Below are 17468 nucleotides of genomic sequence, written 5' to 3'. Positions count from 1 at the left end.
AGGTGCAATACATGTTTCATTCTGGTAGGAGGTTGTGTTCTATATATACTTCAATAATGTCTAAGAGATTAGAATTGTGTTACGATCCAATTATAAAGCATGTGACTTGAAGTGATTTGAGATTTTTATGGACTCTGAATTTTCTACCTTAATATAGCTAGTGTTTGGAATAAAGGCCACTCATATCAATTGATACCAGAGCTTCCACTATATCTTTCATGCACAAGTTAAATTCTCATTCAACTGGAAAATTCAAAGCACGTGTTCTGCCAAATGTTATATTTGATTTGGTTTATTCTCAGAAACAATTAATGAAGGAAACTAGAGAAATCCAATAATTGAAAGTGGTGGATATGTAATTTATTTGAACTATAACTTTTCAGGAGTGACGTAGAAATAGGACAGAGTGGGGGCCTTTGATTGAGAAATAATGGAAAATAGATGACATGATATGATGGTATTGGTGGGTGAACTTCAATGAAGAAGCTCTTGCTCTGCCTCGTGTTCAGGAGTTTTTTCTAAGGTTCAAGAGGAGGGTCCAACTCAAATCGATGACAACGCAGTAGGCATTGACCGATTAGAATGAATGGGGTTGGTTCAACTGATATATATTTGATTTTGTTTAAGTAAGGTTTTGGCTTCAAATTTTTATTAATGCTAATGACATCCATTATGGTCCTGGAGTAATTACTGTCATGACATTTGTTTGTTTCAATATGACTGTCATGACATTTCTTTTCATTCGTTGCAGTTGGCTATATTCTGGACATGCATGTGATGCACAAAAATATTTAACTGACATATGTATTTTTAACTGAGTACTACATTTATTCTTTTTGAACAAACTGGACAGCAAGCAATATCTGATGTAATGCAGGTCTGTTTTGTTGATTTCGACTGCACATCAACAACATACAAGTATGTGCCTATTATTCTCTGCCTATACAGGGTTGATGAATGTTCCAGCAATGCAGTGTTCCAGCTCTTATGTTCCAGCTGTTCTGTTTTATGTTTTTTAAACCCTGAGTTATGAAAGTGTAGTTCTTGGACCTCCAAGTCATGTGTTATGCACTTTTTTTTTGTAATTTCGGACTGCAAGTGTTTCAATCCCTCATGTCCTATTTTTCTCTGGTCAGAGACTAATAAGGGTCTCGAGCTGTTTGTCAGGGACTAAAAGGGCCCTCGTGTAGTTTGACAGGGACCAAATTGGCCCTCGTGTTTTGGCATGATTAACAAATGTGCATAACAATATGGAACTTCTGTATCAGCTTACGCATCTATATCTGTACATGGATGGTTTGTGAAACAATGTAGCAAACTAGCATCCGGTACTGCAGTAGTTGATACACAAAAATATGATACTATACACAAACAGATTCAAACCAGATACAATCTAGCATCTAGTACTGCAGTAGTTGATACACAAAAATATGATACTATACACAAACAAATTCAAACCAACACAGAATGCTCCATATAATACAACCTTCTTCATTAATTGGTATAACAACAGAACTGATAACTCATTACACATCATTGAAAGAAAAATACATTGGGGTAACTTCTTTTGACTGTTACCACACTAACAAAAAACATACACAAGATAAACACACCAACACAAACAGCACCTAAGACCCTAGCTTTCCTACCAACATTTCTAATTTGGTTGTCTATCCTATCTAACTCCTCCACCATCTTCAGGTATACATCATTCAGTTTTCTTTCCTACCAACAAATGTCACGACAGTCATATTGAAACAAACAATCATCAACGTCCACAGATTTTGGGGGCTTATTTCATGTTTAGGGTTAGCTTCATCAATTCGGGGGGTTTTTTTCTGTTGAAGGTTCGATTCAGCATTTTGGGGATTTTATTTTTTAGGGTTCATCATCAACCAAGAAACGATGTCGTGCTCTACTTTCCAAAGCTGGGAACCCATGTGCACAAAACGTCGTCGTTTGCCCATCCAAGGTGTCAACTGTCCAAGCCCCGTCATCACACTAACGTGCCACATGGGCACCGTTAGTTTGACCGTGACGGAGGAGTTGACAGAAGGACTAACGTGGCCCCTTTTTTGTAATTTTAGAGACCAATTTGGTTCTTTTTTTATTGTCAAGGACTAAAATGGATTTCATGGATATTGCAAAGGACCAAAAATGATGTTTACTGTTTATTTTTTTTTGCAAAGTCTAAGCTTGGTCCAATACTTTGGTTGTGCTGATGCAATACGCTAGTTTTTATACCTATTAGCTAGCTGGCTGGTTATTTATTTGCATTTCCTCCTCCGTTGATAAACTTGTCAAATGAATATTATATCTCTTTGTTTTTTTATATTTTATTTTTGAACAATTGGTCCTTAAACATGATAGGTTTTTGTTGAATAATTAGACCACTATGCTGTAACTTTTGGAATAAAAGTAACAGTATATTCATCAATTCCTCTTCCTCTCCCATGGCATCTTTTAAACTATTCCTCCAATATCTCTTCCCACACGCTCGCACAGTCGCACACACACACAACACCTTCTTATAAAAGGCCTTTCCCAAAGCACGAATTGGCCCACAAAATCTCAAAACATTGACATACCATGTTGAATTTTGCTTTTTGGTATAAATCAGTTTGTATTGATCCATCGATAATAAAGTGATTTTAGACTAGTAGGTAGACTTTTGAGTAACCAATTTAAGCTCACATGCCATGCTCTTGTAAAACAAGAACTTAGGTCTTACGAAAATAATATTGATATTTTCTCTAGCCTTAGAACTTGCTCAATGGTTTGCTATTATTAAAATAATCTTGAAATAAGCATCTAAATTACATTATTACAACATCAACAGGGACGAGATTAAGAAAAATCATGCAGAAGAATTAAAAATGAAAAAAATTCTTCTGATATGACTGAGTTAAAAATAAATGTTTATGTATAAGAATTAAAAATATATTTTAACCTAAAAATAAAAAATAGATATTCAAAAGTATAATATAAGAGTTCTAATAATAGTTAATTATTCTTAATCGACAGCTCTGAAAAAAATGATAAAAAGGAAATTATAAGAGAGAAAGAAAAGAAATAAATGATGAATTTAACCGCAATTCAAGTCTATATACAAGATTTTCTTTCTTTCTTTCTTTGTATAAAATCTCTGGCATTTAACCCTTTGCCGAATCAGCGGTCATCAAGAAGGGTTAAGAGTTAAGACACCCGATTTTCTCGTTCATCCAATAGTTCATTTATGCGTGTGCCTCACCAACGAAAGTAGCTAGACCAAGAGAGAACAAAAAAAAAAAAAAGAGAGAGAGAAAAAAAGGAGGAAGAGGAACAACCCCTTCTCCTCTCCCTCCGTCTCGTTCGTTCTACACAAATCAGGCACGTGATTTTGAATTCCATTGTTCGTTTGTTTCACAAAACGGTTATTCCTCTTTTCGTTTATATAAAATTCTTTGATTTCGGTTTTTGCAGGGAACTATGGCTGCCACTGCGAAACAAATGTCTTTGATTGTGTCACTGTTTGGTGTGATCTCTTTCATTTTGGGCGTTGTTGCTGAAAACAAGAAGGTAATATGATCTAAACATGTGGAATCCTGAGTTATAATTTATGGGATCTGTTTTAATTATAAATCCCTTTAGAAATTAGTCCAATTTAAAGTATGAGATATGTATTTGAAAATTGTTATATGTATATGCTTGTTAATTATTATATATTTGGACACAACGTTACCTAGATTCGTTGACCATGGTGCATTTCATGTACGAATTTATCTAATGAATTGATTATATCACATCTATCAATTTCATGTTTTTGTTGTTACAGCCTGCAGCTGGAACACCAATACCTGGTAAGGATGGTGTCATCTGCAAGTACCCAGCTGATCCAACTGTTGCATTGGGGTATCTTTCTGTAGCTTTTCTTATTGCATCAACCGTGGCTGGGTATCTGTCTCTGTTTTACCCTTACAAAGGAAAGGCTGTTCCGCAAGGGGTTTTGTTCAAACACACTACTTTCACGGTGTTCTTCAACATTGCATTGTATGTACTCTTTCCCTACCCTTTGTTTTGCAATGCTTATGATTAATATTTTAGGTAGTGAATTATAATATGCAATTTGTCCTTGTTCATGGAAATGGAAGATTCAAAGGTATATCATAGGAGTTGATTCTAGTGCATTGTTTGAGATTAAGGCCTTGTTCAGTACTGTTTTTAAAAACAGTTTTTTGGTTTTCAGAACAAAAAAACCCGTTTGATAAGACTTGTTTTGTAAAAAAAAAGTTTTAAAATTTGTAATTGTTTTTTTGGTTTTAGAATCAAATTTGGAGAACATGTCTGACTTATTTTTGTTTTGTGTTTTGACTTTTAACTTTCAAAACTTAAAAGCACAGAAAACATTTGTTTCCGTAACTATTCTACGAAAGCAAAAAAATCAGAATACAATCAAACAGATTCTAAAATTTTGAATCCCAATCTCTGTAGCTTTTCCCATTTATTTGAGCAATGCTCGGTGATAATTTAAAATGCTTCTTCCAAGTGTCATGGATAGTAGGGCTTTGATTCTTCTGCCCCCTTTGATTATCGTGATTCATTCAAAGTACCATCTAAAATACTTATTTAACTTTGGAAAAAATGGGCCTACATTTGGTCAATGAAAATGCAAAACACTTATGTGTTACTGGAAGTAGAATGCATCTACTTTGTGGACACTACAGAATGGTAATAAATGAACTACTGGATGTAGATATCTATGGAAAAAAATTGCAAAAGTTTTGTACTGTGGACCAAAGACACTACCTTGTACTCCATAAGTGTGCATAGGAAAGGCTGCCTTCGATTGGAGCCTACCAATTTATCGTTTTGATTAAATTTACTGCCAGATTGGTTTTTTTATCTCTATATTCTCATCTCTGACGAATGAATTTTTCTTCTGTAAAATGGTGTCTTCACTTAGGTTTACTACTGGATTAGCTGTTGCTATGCTGTTATGGCCAACAATCACTGAACAGCTTCACTTGACACGTAATGTTCATAGTGATGTCAACTATGAATGCCCTACAGCTAAAACTGGTCTCCTTGGAGGTGGTGCCTTTTTATCCCTTGATTCATCTCTTCTTTGGTTGATTGCCCTTATGTTAGCTGAGAATGCACGGGAGGATTTTTTTGATGAACAAGATGGTGATAATAAGGGTGAATTTGGTAAAGCTTCCTCTGATGTTTATGATGCTGATGTAGGAGTAAAGGGAAGTTCCTGAAGTGTGCTACTAAGAGTAGAAATAATATGTTGCATGGGGACTTCTGTGATTTCCTTTTAATGATGCTGAACACAATTCAGTGAAACATGAATGTAAATATTTTAAATGGTTGTTCTCTATGGATATTTATTGTGCTTAAGCAGTATTGCAGTAACATGTAGCTGTTAATAAAAAGGGTTCCTTATCAATGAAAATTTCTTCTTTGATTCCTTGAATTTTAAACAATATTATTTTAAGGCTGCATCGGTCTTTTCTCCTCTTCTGAATGCTTTGTAGATTAAGGCGACTGGAGTTAACCATGACAAACACCGGAACATAAATTCTGTAGCTTAATTAGGAGGAAGAAAATTATATTCTAGCGTGTTTTTTTTTTTTTTTTTTTTTGGAAAAGTTCAAAAATCTCAATTGGTATTGCTTTGAATCACTTACAAGTTATATCCCTATGTTTTTTTTTAATTATTTAATCTCCCATGATTTTTTCCATCCACGCCTTTCCTTTATATTGTTGGAAAATTTATATCTATTCTACCTTTCTTAGAAGAAGAAAATAAAGTAATAAAAAAAGAAAGATCAAATGTTATGAAAACTTAAAACACTTAATAAAAGACTAAAATAAAAAAATAATAAAAAAAATCAAATGTGTCAAAATAAAAAATAAAAAAAAAAAGAAAAAGAAAAAAAGAAAAAAAGAGAATAAAAAATAAGATCAAATATATTAAAAATTCCAATAATGACAAAAAAGTAAAATTAAAAAAAAAATGAAAATAGTCCAAACGAAAAATATATATACTGAAGACAAAAAAACTAGAAGAAAAAATTAAGATAAAAAATAAATAGAATAAAAAGAAATTACTCATGAGTTTTCAATATATTTAGTTTTAGGGTAGTTAACAAGTTAGTTAGTATCAAATTTCTTGACTCTCTCTTTTTTTTTTCTCTCAATATTTTTTTTTGTTGCTCTCATTTTTTGAATTCTGATCACTGAGACTGTTTCGTTTACTTCATCGATAAGTAGTTAACAAGTTTTATTCTTTAGGTAGTTAACAATTTAGTTAGCATTTGGGCTTGGCCCTCCATTTTTATCAAAAAAAAAAAAAAAAAACAATTTAGTTAGCATCAAATTTCTTGACTCATTTTTTTTTCTCTCAATATTTTTTCTTGTTACTCTCATTTTTTTTTTGTTAATTTTTTTGAGACAGACAAATCAAATTATTTTTTCCTTCGTGCATATCGCGCAGAAAATACACTAATATATATATATATATATAGAAAAAATAATGACACATTTATTTTTTTTGTAGAGATTAATCAACGACGATCATCGACAAAATTTTTGATCTTTTTCTTCCGTGCATCGCGCAGCAATGCACTAATTCATTACCAAACTTTAATTAATAGACTATAATATTTTTCTAATCATATTTTTATTTTTACTTTTATCTTTTAAATAATTTTGTCTATCTATATTTTTAACCCTTAATCGTAATAAAGGTTTCTTTAATTCATTTACTTAATGGATAGGTAGTTTAACAAGTTTTATTCTTTAGGGTAGTTAACAAGTTAGTTAGCATCAAATTTCTTGACTCTTTTTTTTTTTTTTTTCTCTCAGTATTTTTTCTTGTTACTCTCATTTCTGAATTCTGATCACTGAAACTGTTTCGTTAGCTTAATCGATAGATAGTTAACAAGTTTTATTCTTTAGGGTAGTGAACAAGTTAGTTAGCATCAAATTTCTTGACTCTCTGTTTTTTTTTTTTTTTTCTCTCAATATTTGTTCTTGTTACTCTCATTTCTGAATTCTGGTCACTGAAACTCTGCAAGTGAAGGTTGGCAAAAATGCCTCTCGGAGATAGAGAAGGGGATACTAGTAAGTCATGTTTTTGTGGTGTAGAGACGGAGTTCACCAACGACTTGCATCACGTCATCGATTTCAATATCATTAATGGAGGCTTTGATCTCATTGTTGCTCCTCTGGTTCGTCATTCCAATCTCTTTTTCTTCATATTCAATCAGCAATGGTCGTTCCGTCAAATGCAAGAAGTTCAAGATTTAGTTAAGAAGATGACAATAGAATAGAATATTCATTTTCTTGATCTGGAAGTCCACAAGGATGAGAGTTGCTGTTAGTGTTGTTAGTTTTAATTCTTTATGATCTTTCAGACTGCATTGCTCAAGTAACTTGTTAGGGTTATCTTTGAAGAATGGTGTTAATGCTTTCATTTTATTAATTCGATAGGATTGGACTCTGATGATATCAATACAGTGCATTGAGATTTTGAAATTTTATAATTTAGAGTTTAGTTGGTTAAAGCAACCGTGCAGTTGTTTCAATAATTTTTTTTTTATTTGCCTCGCATTTTTTTTATGATGAGTTGGGGTTCTGTGCTCGATGTGTTTTCTTCAGGTCTTAGAGCTGCTAATTAGCTTTTCTTGTGAGGCTGTTTTAATATATGGTTTCACTCTTAAGAGATGTTAGGACCACGTACATTAGTGAGACATTTCATTACTTATACTGTATTTTTCAACAGGTGAAACTTTTTATGAAGTCTGTCATATAAATAATTCAAAAATAACTTAACTTGCTGAGGAATGATCCTTTTGCATATGTTGTTTCCTAATTCTTGTTTAGTAAATGATTTTATGGTGCGATTCAGATGCATCCTGCTTTTCGTCCAAGCGTATTCCTAAGGCATCCTGAACTTAAAGATCATCCTGGATATAATTCAGTGCGGACTATGCGATTTGCTGGGTGCGACTCCACTGTAGACCCAACAGTTTGGAAAAATGATGTAGTGGGTATGATTTACCTATTATTCTAATGATTGATTTTTCCTTTTCAATTATTTTTTGTGAATTTGGAAATTTTCTTTGTTAAAAATTTGCTAGTTTTGTCCCTTATTATTCTACGTTTCCTTTTTGCGCGTGCATGTGTTGGTGGCTGAGGCTGACCGTGGGCAATTCGTTCATATGATTTGTCAAACTTGGCTGCTGTGTCAAGCTTCTCATATGATTTGTTACATTTATTCAGGAAAAATTAGCTCATGGATAGACTTGGATTCAGAAAATGAAACCCTTAGGATGGATTCTGAAACTGCTCTCAAACATGAAATAGAATGGGCCTCTTATCTTTCTTTACAGGTGTGCTTTCATATAACTAAATTGTGATAAATTTCAAATCTGTATTTCTGTCCTTTTTTGTTTTAATTACTTAGTGGAATCAATAATTTTACACGTTTATTGGTTCAGTTTGAAAACACTACTTATTTTGCTTGAATTATGAAAGCTTTATCTTAAATTTCCTCGGCAGAAAGCATTCGATTTCCGAAGTTGTTTGATTAGGACTTTGATGTTGGGAAATTTATTTTGGGTATAAGCTACCAAACTATCCAAGGAACCTGTTGAGAACTGATAAAATTGGGTGAATACATATTCTTTCACTCGATGCTCCCTGATTTATTCCCATCCATATTGAACTTTAAAGTCTACAACATCTACAAATTGCTGTTGTAGACTTTGCCACCTCTCCTTAAAGTCCTATAAGAGTTACCTAGTGTATTGTTTGGGTCAGAGCATGCTGTTTGGTTTTATATTTAAATTTGCTTCATGTTTGTTACTCAACTGCATTACCTGATATTATGTCATACCTTGACATGTAGTCACCAACTGAAAAAAATCCTTTATTTGTTGTGAGATGCATACGTGTTTTTTATTTTTTAACTCAACTGCATTACCTGATATTATGTCATACCTTGACATTTAGTCACCAACTGAAAAAAATCCTTTATTTGTTGTGAGATGCCTACGGTTTTTCTAATTTTCTTAGCATGCTGCAGGCTTGTGTTCTTCCACCTCCTAAGGGAACTTCCTGGATTAACTATGCTAGGTGTGTGCATCAAATCTTACAAGGCCTAAAGAACATGCAGGTGTCACTCTTAAGTTCAAATTTCATGACTGATTCCTTGTCCTCCTTGAATGTCATTTCACCATTCTAATACTTCCTTCTGTATCTGTAACTTTGCAAAAAAGTTGTGGCTTAGGATTCCATTTGGGAAGCCTGATGATGCCCCTAGTGCAAGCTCCAGAACTTTGGTGAGTTAAAGGACTAAAATTAAACGGTGAAGGTCTTGATTTTAAGTCTGTATAGCTGGGGTGGGCTCACATATAGAATCTATACTCTTCTCTCTCTGTCACTCTTCTTTGCAGATGCACATTTCTGCTCAAATGTGGACTTATTCCTATTTTACTTAACTATCTTATATCCTTGAAACTACAGTCTTCTAAATGAAATAACCCTCGCTGTTGTGAAGTCAAAGCTAGTGAATAGTGAGTTTTTGATCTGATATTCAACATGACATGACACTGGAGATTCATACGGTGTTTATATGTAATTTTTATGTTGATTTTCATATAATAAAACATTAGTAGAGTTATATTTACCAATGTTTCGTTTACAAACTAAACAATGTATTTCGAGAAATAGATACTAGAGTGTTTGTATTTCTCAAAATACATAGTTAAGTTTGTAAACAAAAAAATTTGTAAATATAATTTTTCACATAAAACATAACTTAGGAGTATCAAATTATTAAGGGGTAGACTCTGGGGTCATGAAGATTTAAATTTTTTGTAGACATGAAAATTTATGATATCAAGTTTAGTTTAGTTTATTTTCAGTCACCTTTCTAATCCTTAATTTCAGAATGATTCTTGGAAAATATGGAATTCGTTTCGTCTGCTCTGTGAGCATCATAGCCAATTGTCGGTTGCACTTGATAATTTGTGAGTACCGCAGAATTTATACCTTTGATCTACTACACTTTATACCTTGATCTTGCATTTTGTTCCTAGACTTTTTGTAATATCTTAGAAACAAAATAATAGTAATTTATAATAATAATAATAATAAACTTTAAATTAGTAATAATAATATATTTTTGATGGTAATAGATAACAAATTATAATATAAATTTTACCTTTGGTAAAATGATTTTGTGTGATATATGTGCGATATGAGTGCTATTGGAAATTGATAAAATGATTTTGTGCGATATATGTGCGATATGAGTGCTATTGAAAATTTATTTTAATACTTTGTAATACTCTAGATTATTAATAATAAAATAGTATATATTATTATTACTAATTTAAAGTTCATTATTATTATTATTAATTTATTATTATTATAAATATAAATTATATATTATTTTTATTAATAATCTGGAATATTACAAAGTATCAAAATAAATTTCCAATAGCACTCATATCGCACATATATCGCACAAAATCATTGTATCAAAGGTAAAATTTATATTATAATTTGTTATTTATCACCATCAAATATATATATTATTATTACTAATTTAAAGTTTATTATTATTATTATTATTATAAATTACTATTATTTTTTCTGGGATATTAAATTTTTATTGCTTAGATTTCTCAATAACGGCACTAATTCTTTATTAATTTCCTAAAGCATAAACATTGTACTTGTTATCAGCAAAATTCTGCCTTCAGAGAACTCACTAAAACGTTGGTATGGGGAGCCTGTTGTTGCAGCAATATTAGATACAGATGTAAGGACATTGTGATTTGTAATGCATCTGTCAAATATGAAGTATGTTGCTGCCAATCCTTGTCTAACTAGTAACGATTTTGATTGAATCTCTGCAAGACCTTTATAAATAAGAATCGTGGTAACGGCAAGTACCTCTCAAAGCGTCATCAGAAGTTGATTACTGATTTCTTTGACCATTCTATACAGGTAAACTTCTAAATTATTTGTATCTTGTAACCTAGTAAATAATGAGCCAATATTTAGTGATTGATGACGAAATAAGGTGAGCAATAAATTATTTATTGCTGTCATTAGAAAAAAGTTTTTCACAAACTCTGAACTCTGGTCACCACTATTCCCTTTTCTCAATAGTTTGTGAGTGCAAATAAAATTTCTCAATTATTGAATTCCACATGACACAATCTTTGCAATCTTACAATTCTAGTACCTCATTTTATCCTTTATTTTCCCTGAAGGATAGTGCATTGTTGGTTAGCTGATCATAAGGAATAGATTTAGATTCGATCAGCATTTTCTGCCCTCCTAAATATACTGTTTTTTGAAACGTGTCTAGATCATTATATCTGGGAAACATGTAGAAGATCCTTTTGGTACTCATTCTGTGGCAGGTAAGTTCCTATTCTTGTTTTCTTCATTTTTTATTGTAAATTCAGAAGATAAATTTTTAAATAGTCATAACTAGTATATGCCAATGTGAAATTTCACGGGTAATTCCAACATTGTACTGTGAAAGTTGTGATTTGATTATAATAATAAGTGCCTGTGCCTGCATGCATGTACTGTGAAAGTTGTGATTTGGTGTGCCTGCATGTTTGTTTTGGGTTATTAATCTTCTGCTTTTAATGAGTTTTTTGCACTTTAGAATCAAAGGCACATCCTTTACAGCCATATCTGGACTATGTTAGTTTTCTATACAAACGAATGGATCCTCTTTCTGAGGAAGAACGTTTACAGGTATCAAGTACTACATGTGTCAAATATCATTATTTGCTATTATCTTCCTATTTACCCTTTGAGTGTTTTATGCCAGTTTGGCGTGAGGGATTTTTTACATCCACCATTCAATGTAAGTATTCTTTGTCCTGCTTTGCAGTGCTTTTTTCCTGTAGATTTTTTGTTAGAATTTAATTTGTTTTATAATTTGTGTGTGTGTAAGTTCTCATGATTATGTAATTCAAGACGTTTTAGGGATCATCAGACTTTTATTGAATATGGCACGGTCTCTACTTGACTCTATAAGCTCCTAGTCCCACTGAAAGGGATTGTTGCTATGAAGGGGAAAGACCTGTTCTCCCCGTACACAGTTTATATATATATATATATATATATATATATATATATATATATATATATATATATATGAAGTAGGATCCTTTGACACCGGTGTCAAATTTGAAGTTTGACACTTTATCTGAGGATCATTAGATCAAAAAAGATCAACGACTATTTGAAAAATATTTTTTTATATTATAAGAAAATAATTATTTTATATAGTAAAAACGAAATTTTAAGTGGAATAGAGGAGAGAAAAATAAATAAAGATGAGATCCACGTCTATTTTGTGTGTACTAAAATTTTGTTTATCTTATATAAAATGACAGAAATAAAATCCTATATATATATATATATATATATATATATATATATCATTTTTTAAATTAAAAGATACTCAAGATTATTGTATTAATATTTTAAATTTAATAATGTGGCTTTTGTTATTTATATATTAATAATTTTTTCCTTCCAATTTAATTAGATGCCGTTCGACTTTTGGATTAATATTAGAGGTGAGCAATATCATATTACGAGCACTTTAGTTATGTTGCACCGACGCCAACACGTAATATAGAATACGACACGATATTCTGATACGTTAATTTTAAAAAATGTTAAATTTTGATATATTAAGACACGTTTTGATATTATACATTTAATACTCAATAATTTAACAAAAAAATAAAGCTAAATTTATAATACTTATCAATTTTGTAAAGAAATATAAGATATCCCAAATATTTATATTAAACTCAATAAAATAGTAATCGTAATCCAACGAATCTAATAATAAGAATTAGGAACTCAAAATGCAATAACCTTTGAACCTTTTTTGAATTTTTGTAACAAGTATTAGAGTGTCGAGAAGTGTCCAAAAATGTCGGACACGTCAAAAAAATTTTAAAGTGTCAGTGCTTAGTTCTTTAGAATTTACAATCTTCTAAAAGAATTTTTTTTTGGGGGAAAGTGAAAGAAAATGGGAAAAATTAATATTTTGTCATTTAACGTATTTAAAAATTAAGAAAATATTAATAACCAATAAATCAAAGATTCAGATTAAACATATATATAGACATCTCAACAGAAGTAATTAAAATTTAAAATGGATTTAATATTTGTTATGTAACATGAGAAAACTGCAAGAAAGGTATTTTTTCCAAAATTTAATTACAAAAATTTAGAATTTAATGTAGTTATTTGCAAAAGACAACGTATTTGTTTTATTTTTTCAACAACCATTTTTTATTGCACAATGTTCCTGCAACCATTTTACTGATTTGAAAATTTTCAATACCTGTGCAGCCTCTTAAGAATTATTCAGAGGCGCAGTCCTTTGAGAATTTTGAGTTAGACGAAGCGAAATACAATCAGGTATGGCAATATGTGTCAGGAATATTTTTTATTTTTATTTTTCTCATATATTTTGGTGTAATGTATGGTGTAGCTTTGGTTTCTTCTGTGTGCACTTGTAATCTAATCAGTTGCTTTTTTTTATATGTTAGTACCGAAAAGCAATTTGTGAAGCATTGCTGGACAGGGTTCCTAATGAAGAGGCATCTATGATTACCACGGTAAAATTTGTTTCTTGCGTTTAGTTTAGCTTTTTTTTGTTATTTTTTTGTTATTTTTTATCCAGAGGTTATTTTGTTGTTCCTATGGCTAGGTATTAGTGGTTGTTGGTGCAGGGCGTGGGCCTCTTGTGCGGGCATCATTAAAGGTGTGATATTGTTCTAGAATGTGGCAAATCTTGTTCTAGATTTGGATAATATCCTTTTCTTTAATATGACTTTTATCATCTTCATATGTAGGCAGCTGAAGAAACAGGGCGGAAGCTCAGAGTTTTTGCTGTGGAAAAGAATCCAAATACAGCTATTGGACTTAATGTTAGTTGTAGATTTTGTTCTATTCCTTGAATTTATGGTGATTCCTTGAATTTCTATTCCAAATGCTAATATAATGAAGCGAGTTGCATATCACAGAAGTAGCTGTATTCAATTTCCTCATTATGTTTATAATAGGAGTAACCTGTAGCATCAGTACAAGATAAGCATTTTTTAATTGCTTGAATGTGTCCCATGTTGGATATATTAATAGTATAATCAGTAATAGTATATTCACATATAAGCCCAATAGGTGAAAGCATGGTTATTTGGGTCCATATGGGCTGGAGCCCAATAGCTTGTATTATATCTAGGGTTTCCTAAACTGGAGGTAACACTGTTGAGCATTTCAAACTTTGATGTCTCAAGGTGTAATACTTTAAGCACTTCTGAACCCTTCTCTCTCAAACTCTTAACCTCCAACAATCTTAAAGTATTAGCTTCGGGTGTCGGATTTGAGCGAGTAAGGTGTCTATTCGAAGATCTCAACGAGAGGAACTTATATTTTAAATCACTTTCGTGATTCGACGGAAGGATTTTCCAGGATCTGAGTTTGAAGATACTGCAGCCGCAACCTTTCGGTCCAGATCCCGGAAATTTTAGCCAATTTCAGAAAGTGAAACCTATTGGGCTTTGATCTACTCGTCGAGACGATCGTTTTGAGTGGTCATTCGTCTCAAACGGAGATCGGACGAAGGAGATATGACTCTTTGAAGTTATAGGTACACTTTTATGCTAAAAAGAATATTCCTGCGAAAAGGAATATTATGAGGGAATATTCTGTTTGTTGAGGAATATTCTGTATGAGACATTTTAAAAATCAGAAAATGTTCCGGTGAGTTTCTGGCCATAGGGGTAGTCCATCATATGGTTTTTGGGCGCTCCGGATCTGTTTTTGGGGTCTGTTTTGGCAAATTCCAAGTCTATAGAGCAGTTGATGAAAGTTGGAGCTTTTGCTTTAATTTACGAAGTCTGAGAGAGCTACAAGGTGCACTCTTTCTAACTCTTAGCTCTGATTAAAATGCCTAAAAATAATTCCTATGATATTATGAAATGAAATCATTTGATGTTATTGAATTTTATGGTTGGAAATTACATGTTCAATTTGGCATGGAAGAACATGAAATATTCCATAATATATTAAATGATCTTGCATTTACCATTGAAAATTGTGGATTAATATCAATGGAACAAAAATGAATAATTTTGTAGGGATTGCTTGCTAAATTCTCTAAATATTCATCTCGCTATGACTTGTAGTGAATATAAGACGATGAAAAAAGATATGAAATCACTTGAATGCTTAGTTCCAAAACAAGAGGGGCTCTTCAAAGCTCTCATAGCAGAGAAGTTCTTTGAATTCAAATTTAATACGAATTCAGTTAATTAAACTTGAGAACATAAGGAACAAGTTAAAAGATGATAAATCTGATATGTCTGATAATCTTTTTGTCGATCTTGCATTGAGTAAACTATCTGCTGAATAGAGTTTTTTCAAGACTGAAAGAACAAAGTGAACTGGATAAATTAAAGGGGTTTATTTATATTTAGGATCAAAACTATTCTATGAAGAGTTTGGAACAAATAGGACAATAAAAGTTAATTGCCTACTTAGTTTCACATTCCAATAAACCTCAGAAGAAGTCCAAGTCACCAAAAGGTGAATCTTCTTCATAGTTAGAGGCCAAAAAAGACTATCTTCAAAAGAAGAAGAAGGACAAGTGCCATAACTGTGGAAAGTGAGATCACTGGGCAGCAGAGTGTAAGCTACCAAATAAGTTAAAAAAAAAAACAACACACCACAAAATGAGGTTAATATGTTAACTAATGAACCTGAGCCTCAAGCTTTCATTGGAATGATGAAGAATGGAAAGGCCAGTGTCTCTTTTGAGTGGTGGTTGGAGAACGGTGCTACCTGTCATACTACAAATGATAGAAATTTACTCACTAAGGTCATAGAAGTGAAAGACACAGTGGAAAATTGCAGTGGTAATGAGACAGATGTTACTCATGTTGGAACTGCAAATTTGGTGCTTTCTTCAAGTAAATTACGAACTCTAAAACAAGTTAGAGTAGTACTTTTACTTAAAAGAAAATTTATATCTTTGCTTGATAAAGCTTGTATGCCTTTCTCAACTATGAATGGTAGAGTAACTTTATTTGTTAACTCTTGTTATTTTGGTTGCGCATTCATGATTAATGGTATGTATAGATTGAGTTTAGATACTGTGAGGATAAACCATGTGAGTTCAACTTTAATTGATCCAAAGTTGTTACATAATAGACTTGGACATGTGAACTACAAGAAAATGCAACATCTAGCTAAAACTCTTGATACTCTATTAAATGCTTTTATTCGATTTGACAAATGTGAAGTATGTGCACAAACTAAGATCACTAGAAAACCTTTTAAGTCAGTTTCTAAAAGCACACAACTTCTTGATCTGATACATTTTGACCTTTGTGACTTTAGAAATTATATTACTAGAGGTGGTCAAAAGTACTTAATAACATTCATAGACGATTTTTCTAGATATTGTCATGTCTATTTGTTGAAATCGAATGATGAAGTTTTGAAAGGTTCTAGATTTGTAAGTTAAGAGGAGAAAATCAGCTCAACTTGAAAACTAAGAGGTTTGGGAGTGATAGAGGAGGAGAGTACACAATGATAGGTTCAAGGAATTTTTCACTTCGGAGGGCATAATACTTGAAACCACTGCTCCTTACTCACCCCAATCAAATGGTGTTGCTGAGCGTAAGAATAGGACATTAACTGAAATGTTAAACTCTATGTTACTTACAGCTGGCATGCCTTCCTCCTATTGGGGAGAAGCAGTTCTAACTGCCAATCACATCCTGAACAGGTTGTCGCACTCTAAGTTGTCTATGACTCCTTATGAGATATGGCATAAGCGCTCTTGTAGATATGATACTCTTAGACTTAGGGATGTATTGCTTATGTAAGAATACAAGATCCTAACAAACCTAAGGTGGACCTAGAACCATTACTTGTGTATATCTAGGAAGTGCAGAAGACAGTGTTGCAAATAGATTTTTGGATCTATCTACAAATGCGGTGATAGAATCCAGAGATGCATAATTCTTTGAGAATAAGTTTATCAAAGATCATGGCTTGAGTGTTTCCGGATCTATAGATATGATTTATGAATCTCCTATAGAATCTGAAGCAAGCCCTTCTGACACTTACCCTACACAACTGGCTGTTGAATCAGTTTCAGTTAGAGTATCTACGAGAGATAGAGAGTTCCCAAAGACTTTGGCGAGGACTTTGTCACTTACCATCTAGAGGATGATCCATTCTCCTATCAAGAAGTGATGAGATCTAGGGAATCTCTACTGTGGGCAGAAGCCATAGATGATGAAATGAGCTCTCTGTTTGCAGAATTGTACTTGACAGCTAGTCAATTTGCCAAAAGGGCTAAGGCTATAGGCTGTAAGTTGGTACTGAAAAAAAAAACTGAATAGTGATGG

The 17468-nt window shown here is 32.3% G+C and overlaps 2 protein-coding genes across 2 annotated transcripts; both read left to right on the top strand.

Annotated features, from left to right (window-relative positions):
* The first annotated feature begins 3180 nt into the window (after positions 1 to 3180).
* Positions 3181 to 5426, top strand: LOC133293235 (uncharacterized). The gene is made up of 4 exons (XM_061491774.1): positions 3181 to 3369; positions 3463 to 3558; positions 3815 to 4029; positions 4943 to 5426. The coding sequence occupies exons 2-4, from the start codon at positions 3469 to 3471 to the stop codon at positions 5241 to 5243; spliced, it is 606 nt and encodes a 201-aa protein (XP_061347758.1). The 5' UTR covers positions 3181 to 3369; positions 3463 to 3468; the 3' UTR covers positions 5244 to 5426.
* Positions 5427 to 7079: 1653 nt separating this feature from the next.
* On the top strand, positions 7080 to 15463 carry LOC133293232 (protein arginine N-methyltransferase 1.5-like). Its single transcript, XM_061491767.1, has 15 exons — positions 7080 to 7217; positions 7898 to 8039; positions 8272 to 8381; positions 9077 to 9166; positions 9270 to 9332; positions 9943 to 10022; positions 10744 to 10819; positions 10918 to 11007; positions 11375 to 11429; positions 11684 to 11775; positions 13399 to 13467; positions 13599 to 13667; positions 13760 to 13813; positions 13905 to 13979; positions 15359 to 15463. The coding sequence occupies exons 1-15, from the start codon at positions 7080 to 7082 to the stop codon at positions 15461 to 15463; spliced, it is 1308 nt and encodes a 435-aa protein (XP_061347751.1).
* The last annotated feature ends 2005 nt before the right edge of the window (positions 15464 to 17468 follow it).

Source organism: Gastrolobium bilobum, unplaced genomic scaffold (assembly GCF_033153095.1).
Source record: "Gastrolobium bilobum isolate Gb01-03AN ecotype WA unplaced genomic scaffold, APGP_CSIRO_Gbil_v1 utg6142, whole genome shotgun sequence".
Lineage (NCBI taxonomy): Eukaryota > Viridiplantae > Streptophyta > Magnoliopsida > Fabales > Fabaceae > Gastrolobium > Gastrolobium bilobum.
This window is presented reverse-complemented; position numbering and strand designations above follow the sequence as displayed.